This window comes from Podarcis filfolensis, assembly GCF_964270895.1.
Source record: "Podarcis filfolensis genome assembly, chromosome: 3".
In the NCBI taxonomy this organism is placed as follows: domain Eukaryota; kingdom Metazoa; phylum Chordata; class Lepidosauria; order Squamata; family Lacertidae; genus Podarcis; species Podarcis filfolensis.
The window spans coordinates 65,762,149-65,776,519 of record NC_139606.1 but is presented as its reverse complement, the minus strand read 5'-3'; the positions used below and the strand labels follow the sequence as shown (position 1 = coordinate 65,776,519).

General features: G+C 39.2%; 1 protein-coding gene and 1 long non-coding RNA gene across 3 annotated transcripts in view; one reads left to right on the top strand and one right to left on the bottom strand.

Annotated features, from left to right (window-relative positions):
* Window positions 1–14,371, top strand: part of LOC310760084 — a 65,908-nt gene that overhangs the window by 34,974 nt on the left and 16,563 nt on the right. The window lies entirely within an intron of this gene.
* Window positions 4,489–14,371, bottom strand: part of UST (uronyl 2-sulfotransferase) — a 112,611-nt gene continuing 102,728 nt past the window's right edge. The window contains exon 8 of the mRNA XM_083608021.1: window positions 4,489–8,275. Coding sequence (XP_083464147.1) covers window positions 7,989–8,275 — 287 coding nt within the window. The 3' untranslated portion in view covers window positions 4,489–7,988. The remainder of the gene's footprint in view (window positions 8,276–14,371) is intronic.

The following is a 14,371-nucleotide window of genomic DNA, read 5'->3' as shown; positions in this document are numbered from 1 at the left end:
CCAGCCCCACACAAGGTCTGAGGGACAGTGGACCGGCCCCCTGCTGAAAAAGTTTGCTGACCCCTGACTTAACTACTCTCTTCAGTGCCCTTCAATTCATCAGATTTAACCTCAACACCAGTCATCACTTGCAACCATGATTCCTGCTATCTTCTGTCCTTACAAAAGGAGAAAGAACAAGTTATGGTTTGGAACGGGGAGAAAGTTGTTGAGCCACTTCAAGCATCCTTGAACATTATCAGCTTTCTGAACTCCTGGCCAAATTTGGTACAGAAACCCTGATTGTCCTACTGGAAGATTAACATAAGAATTTTTGTTTTGCTTTATAACTTACAATACACACAGAAGGAGACATGGAGATAGAGACTGCCTTGTTTCCTATGTCCCATCACAAACGAAGTTCAACCAATAAAGCTTCCTTCAGGCCAAATTAGATGTGCAGGCAGCTATGTCCCTTGTTTTTCTTTAGCTAACTAGGAGAACCCAATTCTCACCACAAAGGCAGCATGCAGGTAGAGGAGCCTTATCTCTTCACTCCCCTGCCACAGTTGGAACTTAGTTTAGGTATTAGCTGCCTGGGGCCCCAATATTTGTTCTGATGGTGGTGGGTGAGTGAAAAGCCTTCCCTCCCAGTGCTGCCTTTGCAGTCAGAATCGGGCTCTCCCATGCCTGTAATTAGCTGAGGAAAAACAAGATACATGCTACATCCATATTAAACAAAAGTCTAGTTTGGCCCTTGGTTCCTCACCCAGCCACTGTGTTCATAAAAGTACAGAACACAAGAGGCAATGACTTGTGGGAGCCCATTCATGGTCAAGATTTAATCCTCTGCACGAGGACTGTAAGACAATACGATAGGAGCTCTCTCTTGGTGGCTGGGGTGTTTTCCTAAGCAACTGTGGAGTTTTAATTTGTTATACCAGCCTAGAGCCTTCAGGGAAGGTGGGGCAGAAATGAAAAGAAATCAAATGTCACAATTAAGCAGCAGGCTATGGGGCAAGCCAATTTTCTCATTAAATAAATGTAGTAATTTCCTAATTAAAATTTATCAGTGCTTATGAAGACATAAAGAGTGCTGTTTGCAGAGTTTCTGAAATATGTTTTCAATTATTGTTGTGATCAGGGCTCCCTCTAGTGTGCACAAAACCAGTTTAATATTTTTTAAAAAGGGAATTCTCATAATAAAATCAACATCTGTTTGATTTTTGACAGTCAAATGTACCTTATGTGCACTGTTCCCATCCACATCCTTCCCCCCACTCTCTGTATCCACTACATTAACAAACATTGTTGTGTGCAGTAGGCATTGTACAGATCAGAGAGTCATTTTTTCTTGACCAGAAAGACAATCTACATAGATCACAACTAAAGGTTGGGGAGATCAAGAGCAGGAAATGTAGGTGGGTTACAGAAGACCGCTCTGTGGTTACCAGTGAAAGGCTCTGTGGAAATATTTTAGAGGGCAAGTGTTTCAGGCTGGAAAAGAAGTTTACATTGATCAGAATCTCTAGAGATAAGAGCTTTGCAACATGGATCTGAAATGATGTACTTAGACTGGAATTCATAGTATCTGCTGCTGACATTAAACAAAAAGCTCTAAGATATGTTTGGTATATGACTGTGAAATAACTTGGTACTATATTGACACTGACAGTACATTATTTTCCAACAGTTCCATTTTTGGAAATAAATACAGTATGTGAATACATAACGGCAAAATAAAAATGGAGAAGGGATGAATTGTTCCCTTAGCCATCTTGCTGAAAATAATTGCTTCCCCTCTTAACAATCAAAGCCTCTGTGACCCATATTTGGGATGATCCTGCCTCCCCTCTGTACAGGATGTTGGAACACCAAGGGGTAATATAAACATACACTTCTCTTGAACTTTTGTACAGCATTTTCATGGAATGAAAATTCAGACTCTTAATTCTGAGATTGTATACCAAAGGTGGGAATGTGCATGGCAGGAGAAAGAAGAGCCCATCTTTAGGAGAGAGAAAAAAAGAAATAACATAATGACTACAGATCCCCCCCCCCAATGATTTAAAGTCATGGCAGTGGCTGAATTTTACTGCTCACTGTAAACACAGTGATCAAAGACAGAATTGCAAACTGCCATGTGGCTACGAAGACTCAAGAGCCCCTTTGTCTTTCATACTTGGCTACTGATTTGAGATAATGGGCACAATCCAGGCTTCACACCACAGTGCTGGGCTGTGCAGATGTGCACTAGCCCACATGCCAAACAAACCATAATCCCTAGTTACACAAGTTTATCCAACTTTGCACATTCACTGTAAACCATTAACTATGGTTTCCCGTGATGTGTGAATGCCATGCACTATGGCATGGTATAGAGAGCACTATTAGTTTGCATACAGTTTAACAGAAATCTACTTCCGTGTAATTACAATGCAATCCAAAGTTACTATAAAGTATTTGTTGCAAAATGTATATTTATTGTTAATACAAAACATTTCAGAAGGAAAATTGGACATTATTTAGGGAAATTAAAGACCTTAGCTATTTTCCTTTGACTCGAAGAGTATTGTTTTGGAAAAAGAGAGTTGGCTGGACAATTATTCCTTCTGCCTCCATGATGAGGAGACATATGCAATGCTGTTTGACACTGTGATATTTGTAAGACAAAGTTAAGGTCAAAGTTGCTGAAAAGTTTCCAAATTCCAGTGTGGTTTATCATAAAGAGCCTACTGCTGCTGAGGCTTTAGTCAGTTCAAGCTTCTGTCTCAGATCCATGAATCCAGTCATACACCCACACATATACACTCATTTGCCAATAAAATAAAAATCCAGAATATTTTTCAGGTTTTTAAAAAATGAAATAAAAGGTTTCTAACAAGTTATTCCTTTATATATAATCAATTTTCATCCCTACAAGGGACATGACTTTGGAACCATAAGCTCTACCATAGTTTTCAGGACAAATACATAAAGATAAATTTAAGACCATGCCCGAAAGGGAGATTGGCACCCATACTTTATTACTTCCCCCATTGCTCTTCAAGACGGCAGTGCTGTCTTCTGGGCTGAGCATAGAATTTGTTGCCAAGTTTGTTCTATTCTGTGTCCCACAGGGCTATATTCTTGATTAGGTTTATGCAAGGGGATTTCCTTTTTGTTTTTATACTGTTTGTACTGACATTCAGGTATTTGGAAAACCGTTCAATGGAAAGATTAGCAGAAATATCCATGGGTCACCAAGAAGCTTCCCTTTACTCCATCTCCTCTTTCACCCACTAATATCATCTCCCACTCCTTGCACTATAGGGACCTGGTCTGCTTGATTTCAGAAACTTATACTGTACTAAGACTGGGAATACTACAACTAGTGACAATTTAGCAATGTAAGAATTCTCAAACCAGATAAAAAGCAAACACAGACGTACCCCATTATTTATTTGCATTCTGAATGCAGGAATTAGTTTGTCTGCACAAACTCTGTGTCATATTTGAATAATCAATTACATTCAACAAAGATGCAGTTGTCTGTATTATATTTTTAAGTAAGGTGGTTTAAGCTATGTGTTATAATCAACAATTCATACACAAATTCTAATATCATGCAGCAGAGGAGCTGTTTTTTGAATGAATTTGAGTGTGCTGTGATAATTTCTATGAATAGAGGTGCACATGTTTATATTATAGATTGTGTTCAGGAGGAACATTTTTAGTTGAGAGTGCCCAAATGTTGACATTAATTGAAATGATATCTTCAGATGTTGAAGGGAATTAAAGCTCATTACAAATAAATTGAAAGAAGATAAAATGATTTTTAATTAAAACGAAGTCATAAAAAAAAAATCATACCCAGCAATTCTTGCATTATTCTTATTTCAAACAGATTACTGTAATTATTCTCCAGTGAATGGATCCATTTTTACTATTTAAGGCGTTTTGGGATTGGGATTACCTCCTTTGATGGTGTTGCCAATATAGTTTTACATGATGGATCAAACATGGGGTTTTTTTAAGTGATAAAAAGTGATTTATCACATGCATATCGAGTTGCCTATAAACATTTAGCCACTAATCTACACTTGCTCTGAAACTGGGCATTTTGCATCACTAAAAGCTGAAATAGCACATGTACCAGCTGAAGTCGCTAGAGAAAAATTCCTCAGGTACCAGAAACATCTGCCTGTACCTGTGAACCCTCAAAACCATTTCCTCCTTGAGTGCAGGCTGGTACAATATTGAAAAGTTATTTTGAATGTAGGTCAAGGCCAACTTAAGAGATGTTAGCAAGACTTGAACGCAAAAAGAATTATTTAACTATATAAAATTTCTAAAACTATTCATCAGCCACTCAGATTAAGACACAAACTAAGAAAACTTGTCATGTGTACTCCCACTGTTTTCATATTAAATCACCACGCAGGGTACGGTATTTAAAGACTGAAGAACTGATCATACAACTCTCATATTATAGAAAGACAAACACAAACAGAAGGAGAGAATGCACCATTCAACCTTGCATATTACAGGCCTTTATTAGTTTTCATGGCATTTAATTATTTTCAAATGTAATTTTGTAGGCAATAGGCAACAGTACAAGCCTAAATTCAATGTAGATTCTCGTTGCAAAAAAGGAATATGTATTACTCCTTTAAAAAATGCTGGAAGCCTGTCTTAACTGCTTTTATCAGTTGGAACCTGTTTATCTTTAAAGAGTACAGTTTTGATTTCTGGCCTGAGTTATTAAATTCTACCACAAATTAATGTAATTCATCACAAAAGCCATGTGGCACTCAAGACACTCATATAAACTAAAGTATTTCAGATGTACCTTTAAAAGAAACAAGGACATTCATGGGTTCACAAAGTGAGTGCATTTTGGAAAACTGCAATGCTATTGTATCTCTTCAAAATAAACATAAATAAATTACACAAAATGTACCATTTATTAATGTGATTTTGGAATTCAAAGGCATTTTACCACCATTACAGCATGTTATTTCTTGTGTGTTTGTGGTTTGACGCACACACTTCTTTAAAGTTTAGCAAGTTGCCTGAGAACTGTGGACAAGGGGAGCATTGAGCCTGGATATCAAATATCACCACACCCATGTCTATGTTAACTAGTAAAAAGCAATGCTTGGGTCAAAGCTGTTACCACTATGCATTAAAAATTATTCCACAACAGCAATAAAGCACATTGCCAGTGCAGTTCCAAATATTCACTGTAATTCTCATATAATTAGAAAAGGTTAACTTTTGGTGCCTTGTGCCTCAAAGTAATTCAAGGTGTAGCATAGTAATCTCAAAATAGCTTGCTTAAAGTAAGTGTGGCCTTCACCAATAAACAGTGCTTTATAAAATAATCTTTTCTAGGGCGATTCAAATGGAAAATGCTTTAACCTTTACATCCAGAAAAAAACCCCCACAGAAGGATTACTGGTTTTGTGAAGAACAGCACAGGTTCCAAATGGAAATATTGGTGGACTAAAAATAAAAAAAAAGTTTAGATGGATGTCTTATGGTTTAATATCAAAACGTCAGTGAATAAGTTAATGAATATTTAATTCAAACCCTGGTTGCTTTCATTTACAACTAACCTAATGTACATATATGCTCTGTTTTTTTCACATGTGCCCTGAACTGACCTTTTCTCTCTCACAGAGATTAACAAACAAGTATGGTGCTTCCTAAAAGGGTGTCATGGGCTGAAGGCTTTATAACAGTGATTTCATTCTAAAAAGAAAAAGAAAGAACCATCAAAATAAAATCATTTAAATGAACTCCTTTCCTGAGCAACTTAGAATTTGGAATGTGCTGAAAAGTCACAATAAATAAGTCAAACGATTAACAAACTTAAAGTGTGCTTTTAAGTCATTTAAAGTAAATTATAAAATCTATTTCATGACAGATAAATGACCTGTTGTGTTAGGAATCTTAAAAGCTTATGTGCCAAATAAATTTATGAAGTACCTTTCTGGGAGTAGAGGCCAAGTTGCTTTGTACAAAAAATATACAACACTGAAACCTAGCAAGTAAATTACCCGACAGCCTGTTCTTTTTAACATTGCAAAGTATTCATGAAGAAAAATATTAAATAGAACGATAAAAATAGATTTAAGCAGCAGTGAAATTGCAGAGAAAGTGAACATGTTAAGTGACCCAGGACTCTAGAGACACGGATAAAATCTGATCTTTTCTTTTTAAAAAAGATAAAAAAGAAACCCAATATGTGAATATTAATTTGCTTTTTTAAAAAAGAAAAGAAATCCACAGTGTGTAAACTAATCATTACTCTTTAAATGTAATTTCATAGAAACCACTTAAAATATACAATGCAGCATCTTGGTTAATTATTATTTACTGTATTTCTTGCTCCCACTGTGTTCCTTCAGAGTAGTGCACTGGAACCACAAAATTAGGACATAACTAGCAACAAGATAATTCATCCATGTTGTCATTGAGCCTTAACACAATTATGTTTGTTCAAATCCTGATAGAAGTAGTATAGTAAACAACAGAATGCAATAGATAATGGTGATTTACAATATTAGTTGATGCTCACAAGCTCTGAGAAGGGAATTTGAAAGATAAAACACTAGAAAAGAAGTAGAGCTCCTGGTAAACCAACAAACCAGTTCCATCCTATTTCATCCCAGCTCCCTATCAGAGATGCTGACTGTACTACTCTGGCCAGCACACATTTGAGTATGACCAAGACAACAGCAATTCCTTGCTCCTTTGCTTTAAGTCAGGCATGGCCAAACTTGGCCCTCCAGATGTTTTGGGACTACAACTCCCATCATCCCTAGCTAACAGGACCAGTGGTCAGGGATGATGGGAACTGTAGTCCCAAAACATCTGGAGGGCCGAGTTTGGCCATGCCTGCCTTAAGTTAAAGGAGAACCTGCCCATGCCTAGACAGTTGTTACTGTGAAACGGGGTCAGGGGTTAGAGTGGAATACACTTTGTAGGGAATGCAGTAAACTTTCTTCTGTATCTCTTCAATAAATGCATCATGGAATACACCCCAAATGTATTATGTACTATCTTATTTTCAACCGTCCAGAAGATATGAGGCACATTGAACAGAGACTTCTAACTTCAGCAAGAATCTCTCTCAGCTGGAACCAAATCATGCATTTATGACATAGCACGAATGTTCTTTCAACTAGAACAGCCCACATTTTTGAAAAGATGCCTGACTATTTGTGTTCCCCTCCTTTAGGGTCTCTGTGTAATAAAAGGACTGGGAATAATACACTAAGAAGGATTTCTCTTTCCAAAATCTGGAGTAAAGTTAAGTGCCTTCCCTGCAGCCTAGCTTCCTCTGTGAAACAAACACCAAATTCTGCAAACATCTGCCCTCCTAACTTTCATCAGTTTCAAAAGGTGTTGAACTTTGGTGTACCCATACATTTAACAAGATAAGCTTAATTTCCCCTGCAATTCTACTTGGTTTGTCAACAATGCCCTTATTAATTTCCATGGGGAAAACATAGCCTAAATAGTATCCAGAGTTAGTGTAGCGGTAATGCATTTCTTTCTTCTTTTAGCACAACAGAATTCCCTGTTCAGATGATAATACAAACCTCCAATACCCTGCTCTTAATTCCAAGTGATCAAATGTGACTGTAAAATATTCGGTATAAATGCTAACAAAGAAAAACAGGTTTTGAGAAAACTGCAGATGACCTATGCTGTGATCTACATCACTCTGCCAAATAGGTACCATATACAGCAATATTTTACAGTGACAACGTACTGTAATTTGTAATGAAATGGCACATTTAAAAGTATGTCCTAGCTACTATGATCCTATGGAGCCAAGGGAAACAAATATAAATTTAAAGAAATAGACCCTCTGAAAAAGAGGTCTCACAATCAGTTCATCCTGGGGGAAATGTCTTTTAAATGCTGTTGTGCAGTAACTCACTTCCTTGAGGATTTTTCTTAATAGTTTATGAAAAATCTGGGTGCTTCAGCCAGTAGAGAAGGTGATGTTTGCATCACCTTCTATAGATATCTTCCAACCACTTTTCATCATCTTGCTCCTCATCTTCTGTTACTGGCTCTTCAGTTTCCAAAGGAGAAGGAATGACAAATTCTGGTCTAGGAGAAGAGTTACTATTTGAAGATCGTAGTCCAAACTTGCGCTTTAATAGATGAAACTGCTCTTTGATGTAGTAGTAAAACTCATATTCATATCTCATGCGCTGGTACAGGATCTGAAGAGATTCTGGAGAAGGGACTGTCTTTTTCACTGTCACAGTTAGATTGCCGAGTTTCCTATGTTCTGTAAGAGAGTTACATAAAGAAGAATTTGGTCAAATATAGTCAGTTGAAATGTAAATACCCGTATATACTCGAGTATAAGCCGACCCGAATATAAGTCGAGGCACCTAATTTTACCACAAAAAACTGGGGAAACTTATTGACTCGAGTATAAGCCGGTTCACCACACCACAAACCTCCTGGTGGGCTGGAGTGTGCGCGCGCGCATGCACACATGGAAGAGGGGGCTTCTCTCTCCCCCCAGCCCCTCCAGTCCCCCTGCCTACCTAGGGTGCTGCCGAGAGGCAGAGGCTGATGGCGGCAGCGGAGGAGGAGGAAGGAGCAGCCCAAAAGGGCTGCTTTCGGGCTGCTCATTCCTCCTCCTCTGCCGCCGCTGGAAATGTGCTCAGCTGGGACCCTCACTCGAGTATAAGCCAAGGGGGGCCTTTTCAGCATTAAAAATGTGCTGAAAAAGTCGGCTTATACACGAGTACACACAGTAAGTTGTAAAAGCGTTTTATTTTTTTCATTATTATTTTTTTGAATTGCCAAAACTTCCTACCAGTTGCCTTCTCCTGGTCATAAATGTAGGCTCTCAAAACAAATAGCTAAGTATTCAATAGACTATGGATGCTTTGAAACTGAAATTTTGGCTTTGGCTACTGAATATAAGAAAGCAAGTACAGTGGTACCTCGGGTTAAGTACTTAATTTGTTCCGGAGGTCCGTTCTTAACCTGAAACTGTTCTTAACCTGAAGCACCACTTTAGTTAATGAGGACTCCTGCTGCCACCACGCCGCCAGAGCACAATTTCTGTTCTCATCCTGAAGCAAAGTTCTTAACCCGAGGTACCACTGTACTGAACCCAATGAGAGGATGAATTTAAGATGGTGGCTTGAAGAATCATTGGAGTGGGAAAGGCCCAAGAGCAGCAGAGCAGAAATACTGTAGCAGGTGTGCAGGGTTTGTCACTAGGCTTTGTTTGTTGAACTAATAAATGGCTCATTTTAACAGAACTACGGGTGTGACTCCCTTTCTTGAGGAAAAGCAGTATGCAGTTTTGTGACATGGATTATCACTGGATAGAAGAGTCCCACTGAAATCAATCTGAAAAGTTAATAATGATAACTTAACTGATATTAATAGGAACTAAGTGCAACTTACTTAATCTGGATCCGGCCAATAGTGGGAGTTGAGGGGAGATGGGGGAGATGATGGCCGGGTTTGTTGGCATTGTCTTGGGAGTCTCTATAGTTTGAGCATGCACTCTTTTTCTTTGAAGGCTGGCAAATTTTAGCAAAAAAGCCTGTATGAAGTGATTGGGAAATCCTTTCAATGCAGCAAACTGGACAAAGCTGGCATACACATTGGGGCTTTTCACCATGCGTGTTTAGCACATAGATTTCTATGTCCAACACCTGAATGTTTTGTGGTCCAAAGTTGAGAGATGTTATCTGATTTGCCAATGACATTTCCTTTCCTTAAAGGTAACACCGCAGAGAAAGGAGGGCATGAGGATCAAGGTTGTGCTTTTCTCCACACTGTTTCCACAGTTTAAGTCAAACTGTGCCCCCACCCCTGGATTTACAATAGAGTGGGGGCGTTTGTGATCTGGGGGAAAAGTACAAGGGAAAAGGCAAAACTTTACTTCCTCCAGAGCTGCAGCTCAATCCAAATTGCACAGCAAAGTGACTGTTTTTTTTACAAAAAGACAGGCAATGAGAGATCTGATCATGGATCCACTGTGCCATATCTAGTTTGGCCCTAGCTTTTTGCCACTGTGTGCAAGATTTTAAAGAAATAGCCTGTGTGGCATGGAAAGAGAGAGGAGACACGATGCCCCCACTGCAATTCTGTTTGGAATTCCAAACTCCTTTGCTCCCCTGCAACTTGCAATGGGAGGAAAGTTTCCATTGGCAGGCATGAGGTCCGATTCTGATTGGTAAGGGCAAAGGGTTAAAGTCCTTCCTCCTTCCACATTTTGGATCTGGTTTGACCCCCCTCCCTATTTATTATTCACTACACATGAATGTCATCAGCTAGTTGGGCCCTAAAATATTTCCATGGGAGCCATTTGAGAAATGAACTCTATATGACCATTTCCATGAAGTCTTTCCAATGAAAAGTTTCATTCCATTTTAATTATTAAGGGACATTTTAGCTCCCTCCCATTTTCCTCCAATTCATTCTCAATATTGATACCAATTTTTAAAAATTCCAACCCTCTCTTGAAGAATCAGGAGAACAATCAATATATAGGCAAACCTATATAGTTTATTTATTTTAAGAAAAAGTCAAAACTACACCCCCCTTAAGAAAAAACTCCCTGAACTGTGGGCAACATTCACTTGCCATTAGAGATCTAGTCATACCTTGTGGCCTTTTTATTTTGTTTACATTACTTTATATTCTCTTAAAAGACTCTTTTAATAAAAATCCAAAGTAACTCACAAATTTGCTCCTCCAAGTTACCACCCCCTGCTCCTCATCTATCAAATGCACATAATGGAAAAATTATGCATGGCTGGCTCTGGGCCAGACCAAACACTCGGAAAATGCTGTGTAAACCCAGCTGTTCCCCTAGAAAAAGGCTGGGCTGGGGGTGGGAGAAGAGAGAAGAACCACACTTTATGACCTTCTAGCCAGTGAGCCATATGGAGGGCAACAAACTGCACTATTTACTTTTGGAGATTTTGTTTTACAGTGTTTGCTTTGGCTTTGAGATTACTTAGGGAAAAGTATACTGTAGTACAGTGATCAGGAGGTCCTTAAAACCAACTGAAGCACAGTTTGTTTTTGTTTGTTTGTTTGTTTGTTTGTTGGAAACCAAGCCAAAAACAGGGGAGTGGGAAAAAATAAATAAAGCAGGATGGTGACAAACATTTGTCATGCAAAGCCAAACACAAACCTTCCTTTTCTATGTTACTAAAGTGCAAAACCGAAATTTATGCTATATTATATGCTATATATTTTGTCGAAAATGCAGCTAACTAAATGAACTTTGTAGAACTTTCCACAGCATGAGGGACTTTGCTTTAAGATTGGAGTGTCAGTGGGCTTCAATTTTATTTACTTTAATACCAAAGACATGCAATGGTGTGTGCTGCCATCAGGATAGTTCATCTTGTGCATTTATTGGTGCAGTCAGCACTTATGAGATAAAGGGAAGTTGCAGAAGCCTCACATTTATACAGGATTCCCAATGTTTATAGATGCTCTACTCTCAAGATGGGCAATCTTGCAAGAAACCTGTTTTGAGAGGGCAGAGAAAATCCAGTCGCTGAGCCTCACAGAAAAGCAGAATTATACAAAAAACATTTGTATAGCTGCCTTGCAAGATATCATCAGGAGAAGAAAATACTAAGGAGTAAACCCTATACAAATCCAGAATGGAGTCCCTAAGACAGTTGGATGGTGCCTCGCATGCCTTCTTCTGGCAACTCCTGCAGCCATGGTGGTGCCAAACGTATTGCTCTGCTTTAGATCACATCAGTGAGGCCGAGAGGGGGGTCTTGTTGCCTGGACAGCCCAGGATCTCCATACACACTGCCCTGGCCTATGCCCAGGGAGGTCACTTTGGTGCTGCTAACACAACAGTTTGGCTTCACCCCATCGTCTCTTGAGACAGACACATGCCACCAAAAGAACTTTATGGAAGAAGAGTTTAATTGACAATGCATCAATATCTAACTTGTTCAGAATGAATATTGGATATATCTATTCAGTATAAAGAAATTGCCCTGACCTTTCTAGTACTGTACATCAAAACTGGCATTCTGCTACAAAATACTGAATGTCATTTTCGATCTAGACAGGTGACTTGTGTTCCTTCAGGTTGCTTCAAAACTCCAAGAATTCTGCATTGTTGTGGCTAACCTAATCTGATGTTTTACTTTGGATTTGAAGAACTGAATATCTGGCCTGTTTTATCAGAAATCAAATGGAAGTGGGCATTCTAAACCGTTAAGTAGCTAATTACATCACTAGTTAGAGCTTATCTTCTTCTCTGACAACCTTGACCATAAACTGAATGTGAAACTGAACTCACCGTAACCCATTCCAATCTGTGGTGTAATAATGAATAAAATAGATGTTTAAAATACGGTCTTTGCTTCAAACAATGCCTGATAGTTTGGGCTAACATTTTAAGGCATTGCATTGCCTTGGATTTCCCAAGAAGGTAATACAGTGGTACCTCAGGTTAAGAACTTAATTCGTTCTGGAGGTCTGTTCTTAACCTGAAACTGTTCTTAACCTGAAGCACCGCTTTAGCTAATGGGGCCTCCTGCTGCTGCACTGCCGCACGATTTCTGCTCTCATCCTGAAGCAAAGTTCTTAACCCAAGGTAATATTTCTGGGTTAATGGAGTCTGTAACCTGAAGCGTATGTAACCTGAAGTGTATGTAACCTGAGGTACCACTGTATACCGGTTCATTTAGATTTAAAGAAATGTTCCTTTTTCACATGACTGTGTGAGCTAGAATTGTCTATGTGAAATACCTGAAGATGAAACAAATCCCAAAATTAAGTGAGTGTTTTGGAAAACTTTGGGATCTAACCATGCTGAGTAAACTTTATTCGATTATTATTATTTGATTTATTCAAGTCAAGTATTTTTAAAATTTATATCCCAGCCTTCCTCCCAAATATATCCAGGACAGCAAACTAGTGATTAAACAATAAAAATATCTTTAAAATACACACACAGACTGGTAAAGATCCCCACTTAAGAGGCTTGATAAAAGAGAAAGGTCTTCAAGCAGGTGCCGAAAATACACAAGAAATTATACCTGTCTAACACTCAAGAAGGAATTCTGAAGGGTAGGAGCCACAACACTACATTGTGCAGAACAGACCTCCTGATTGTTGGACTACAACGTTGTAGTCCCAACAATATCTAACTGGGGACTCAAGGTTGAGAAAGTCTGATCTATACAGTAACCTTCCAGTTATGTAATAAAAACAGGAAACAAATATATCAAGCAGTAAAATAAAGACAATTTATCAGGTGGAATTAGCTTAAAGCAGCAAACCATTGAACATAAGCAGTATGGGTAAGGGTTATCACTTTATGGCAAAGCATGTACTTTGCATGCAGAAGGTCCCCGGTTCAATCTTTGGCACCTCTCAGTAGGGCTGGAAGAAACTCTTGCCTGACACCTTGAGCCACAGCCAACAACTGTTGACAATATTGAGCTACAAAGCCCAATGCTACAAAGCAGCTTCCTACGTACCTAATCTGCAAATACAGTGGCCTGGTTTGCATGCTGTTGTAAATCATAGTTAGGCTAAACTATTATTTGAATGTGAAGGCAAATGTGCAGAATCCTTGTGCATGCTGCTGAAATCATGGGTGTTTTGCTCCTTCCTCCACTCCTGCCACCTAAAACAAATCTCAGTGGGTTGCAAAAACGAAACCCACAAGCCTGGGTTTGGATGTAGGACTAAGACAGACTATGGCTTACATCTCAGCAGCAGTACAGCAAGAAGAAGAGCGTAGGAGCAACGTGGCTGTGATTTCAGGTGCCTGCACCAGCAAGCTGCATGTTCACATTTAAAAAAGCATTTAGTGCATGCTCTAGTTATCTCTCGCTTGGACTACTGCAATGCGCTCTATGTGGGGCTACCTTTGAAGGTGACCCGGAAACTACAACTAATCCAGAATGCGGCAGCTAGACTGGTGACTGGGAGCGGCCGCCGAGACCACATAACACTGGTCTTGATAGACCTACATTGGCTCCCAGTACGTTTCCGGGCACAATTTAAAGTGTTGGTGCTGACCTGAAGGAGCGTCTCCACCCCCATCGTTCCGCCCGGACACTGCGGTCCAGTGACAAGGGCCTTCTAGTGGTTCCCTCGCTGTGAGAAGCCAAATTACAGGGAACGAGTCAGAGGGCCTTCTCGGTAGTTGCACCCACCTTGTGGAATGCCCTCTCCCCTGATGTCAAAGAGAAAAACAACTACCAGACTTTTAGAAGACACCTGAAGGCAGCCATGTTTAGGGAGACATTTAATGTTTGATGCACTGTTGTATTTTAATATTTTGTTGGAAGCAGCCCAGTGGCTGGGGAGGCCCAAATGGGGTGTTAATAAATTATTATTATTATTATTAGTTTAG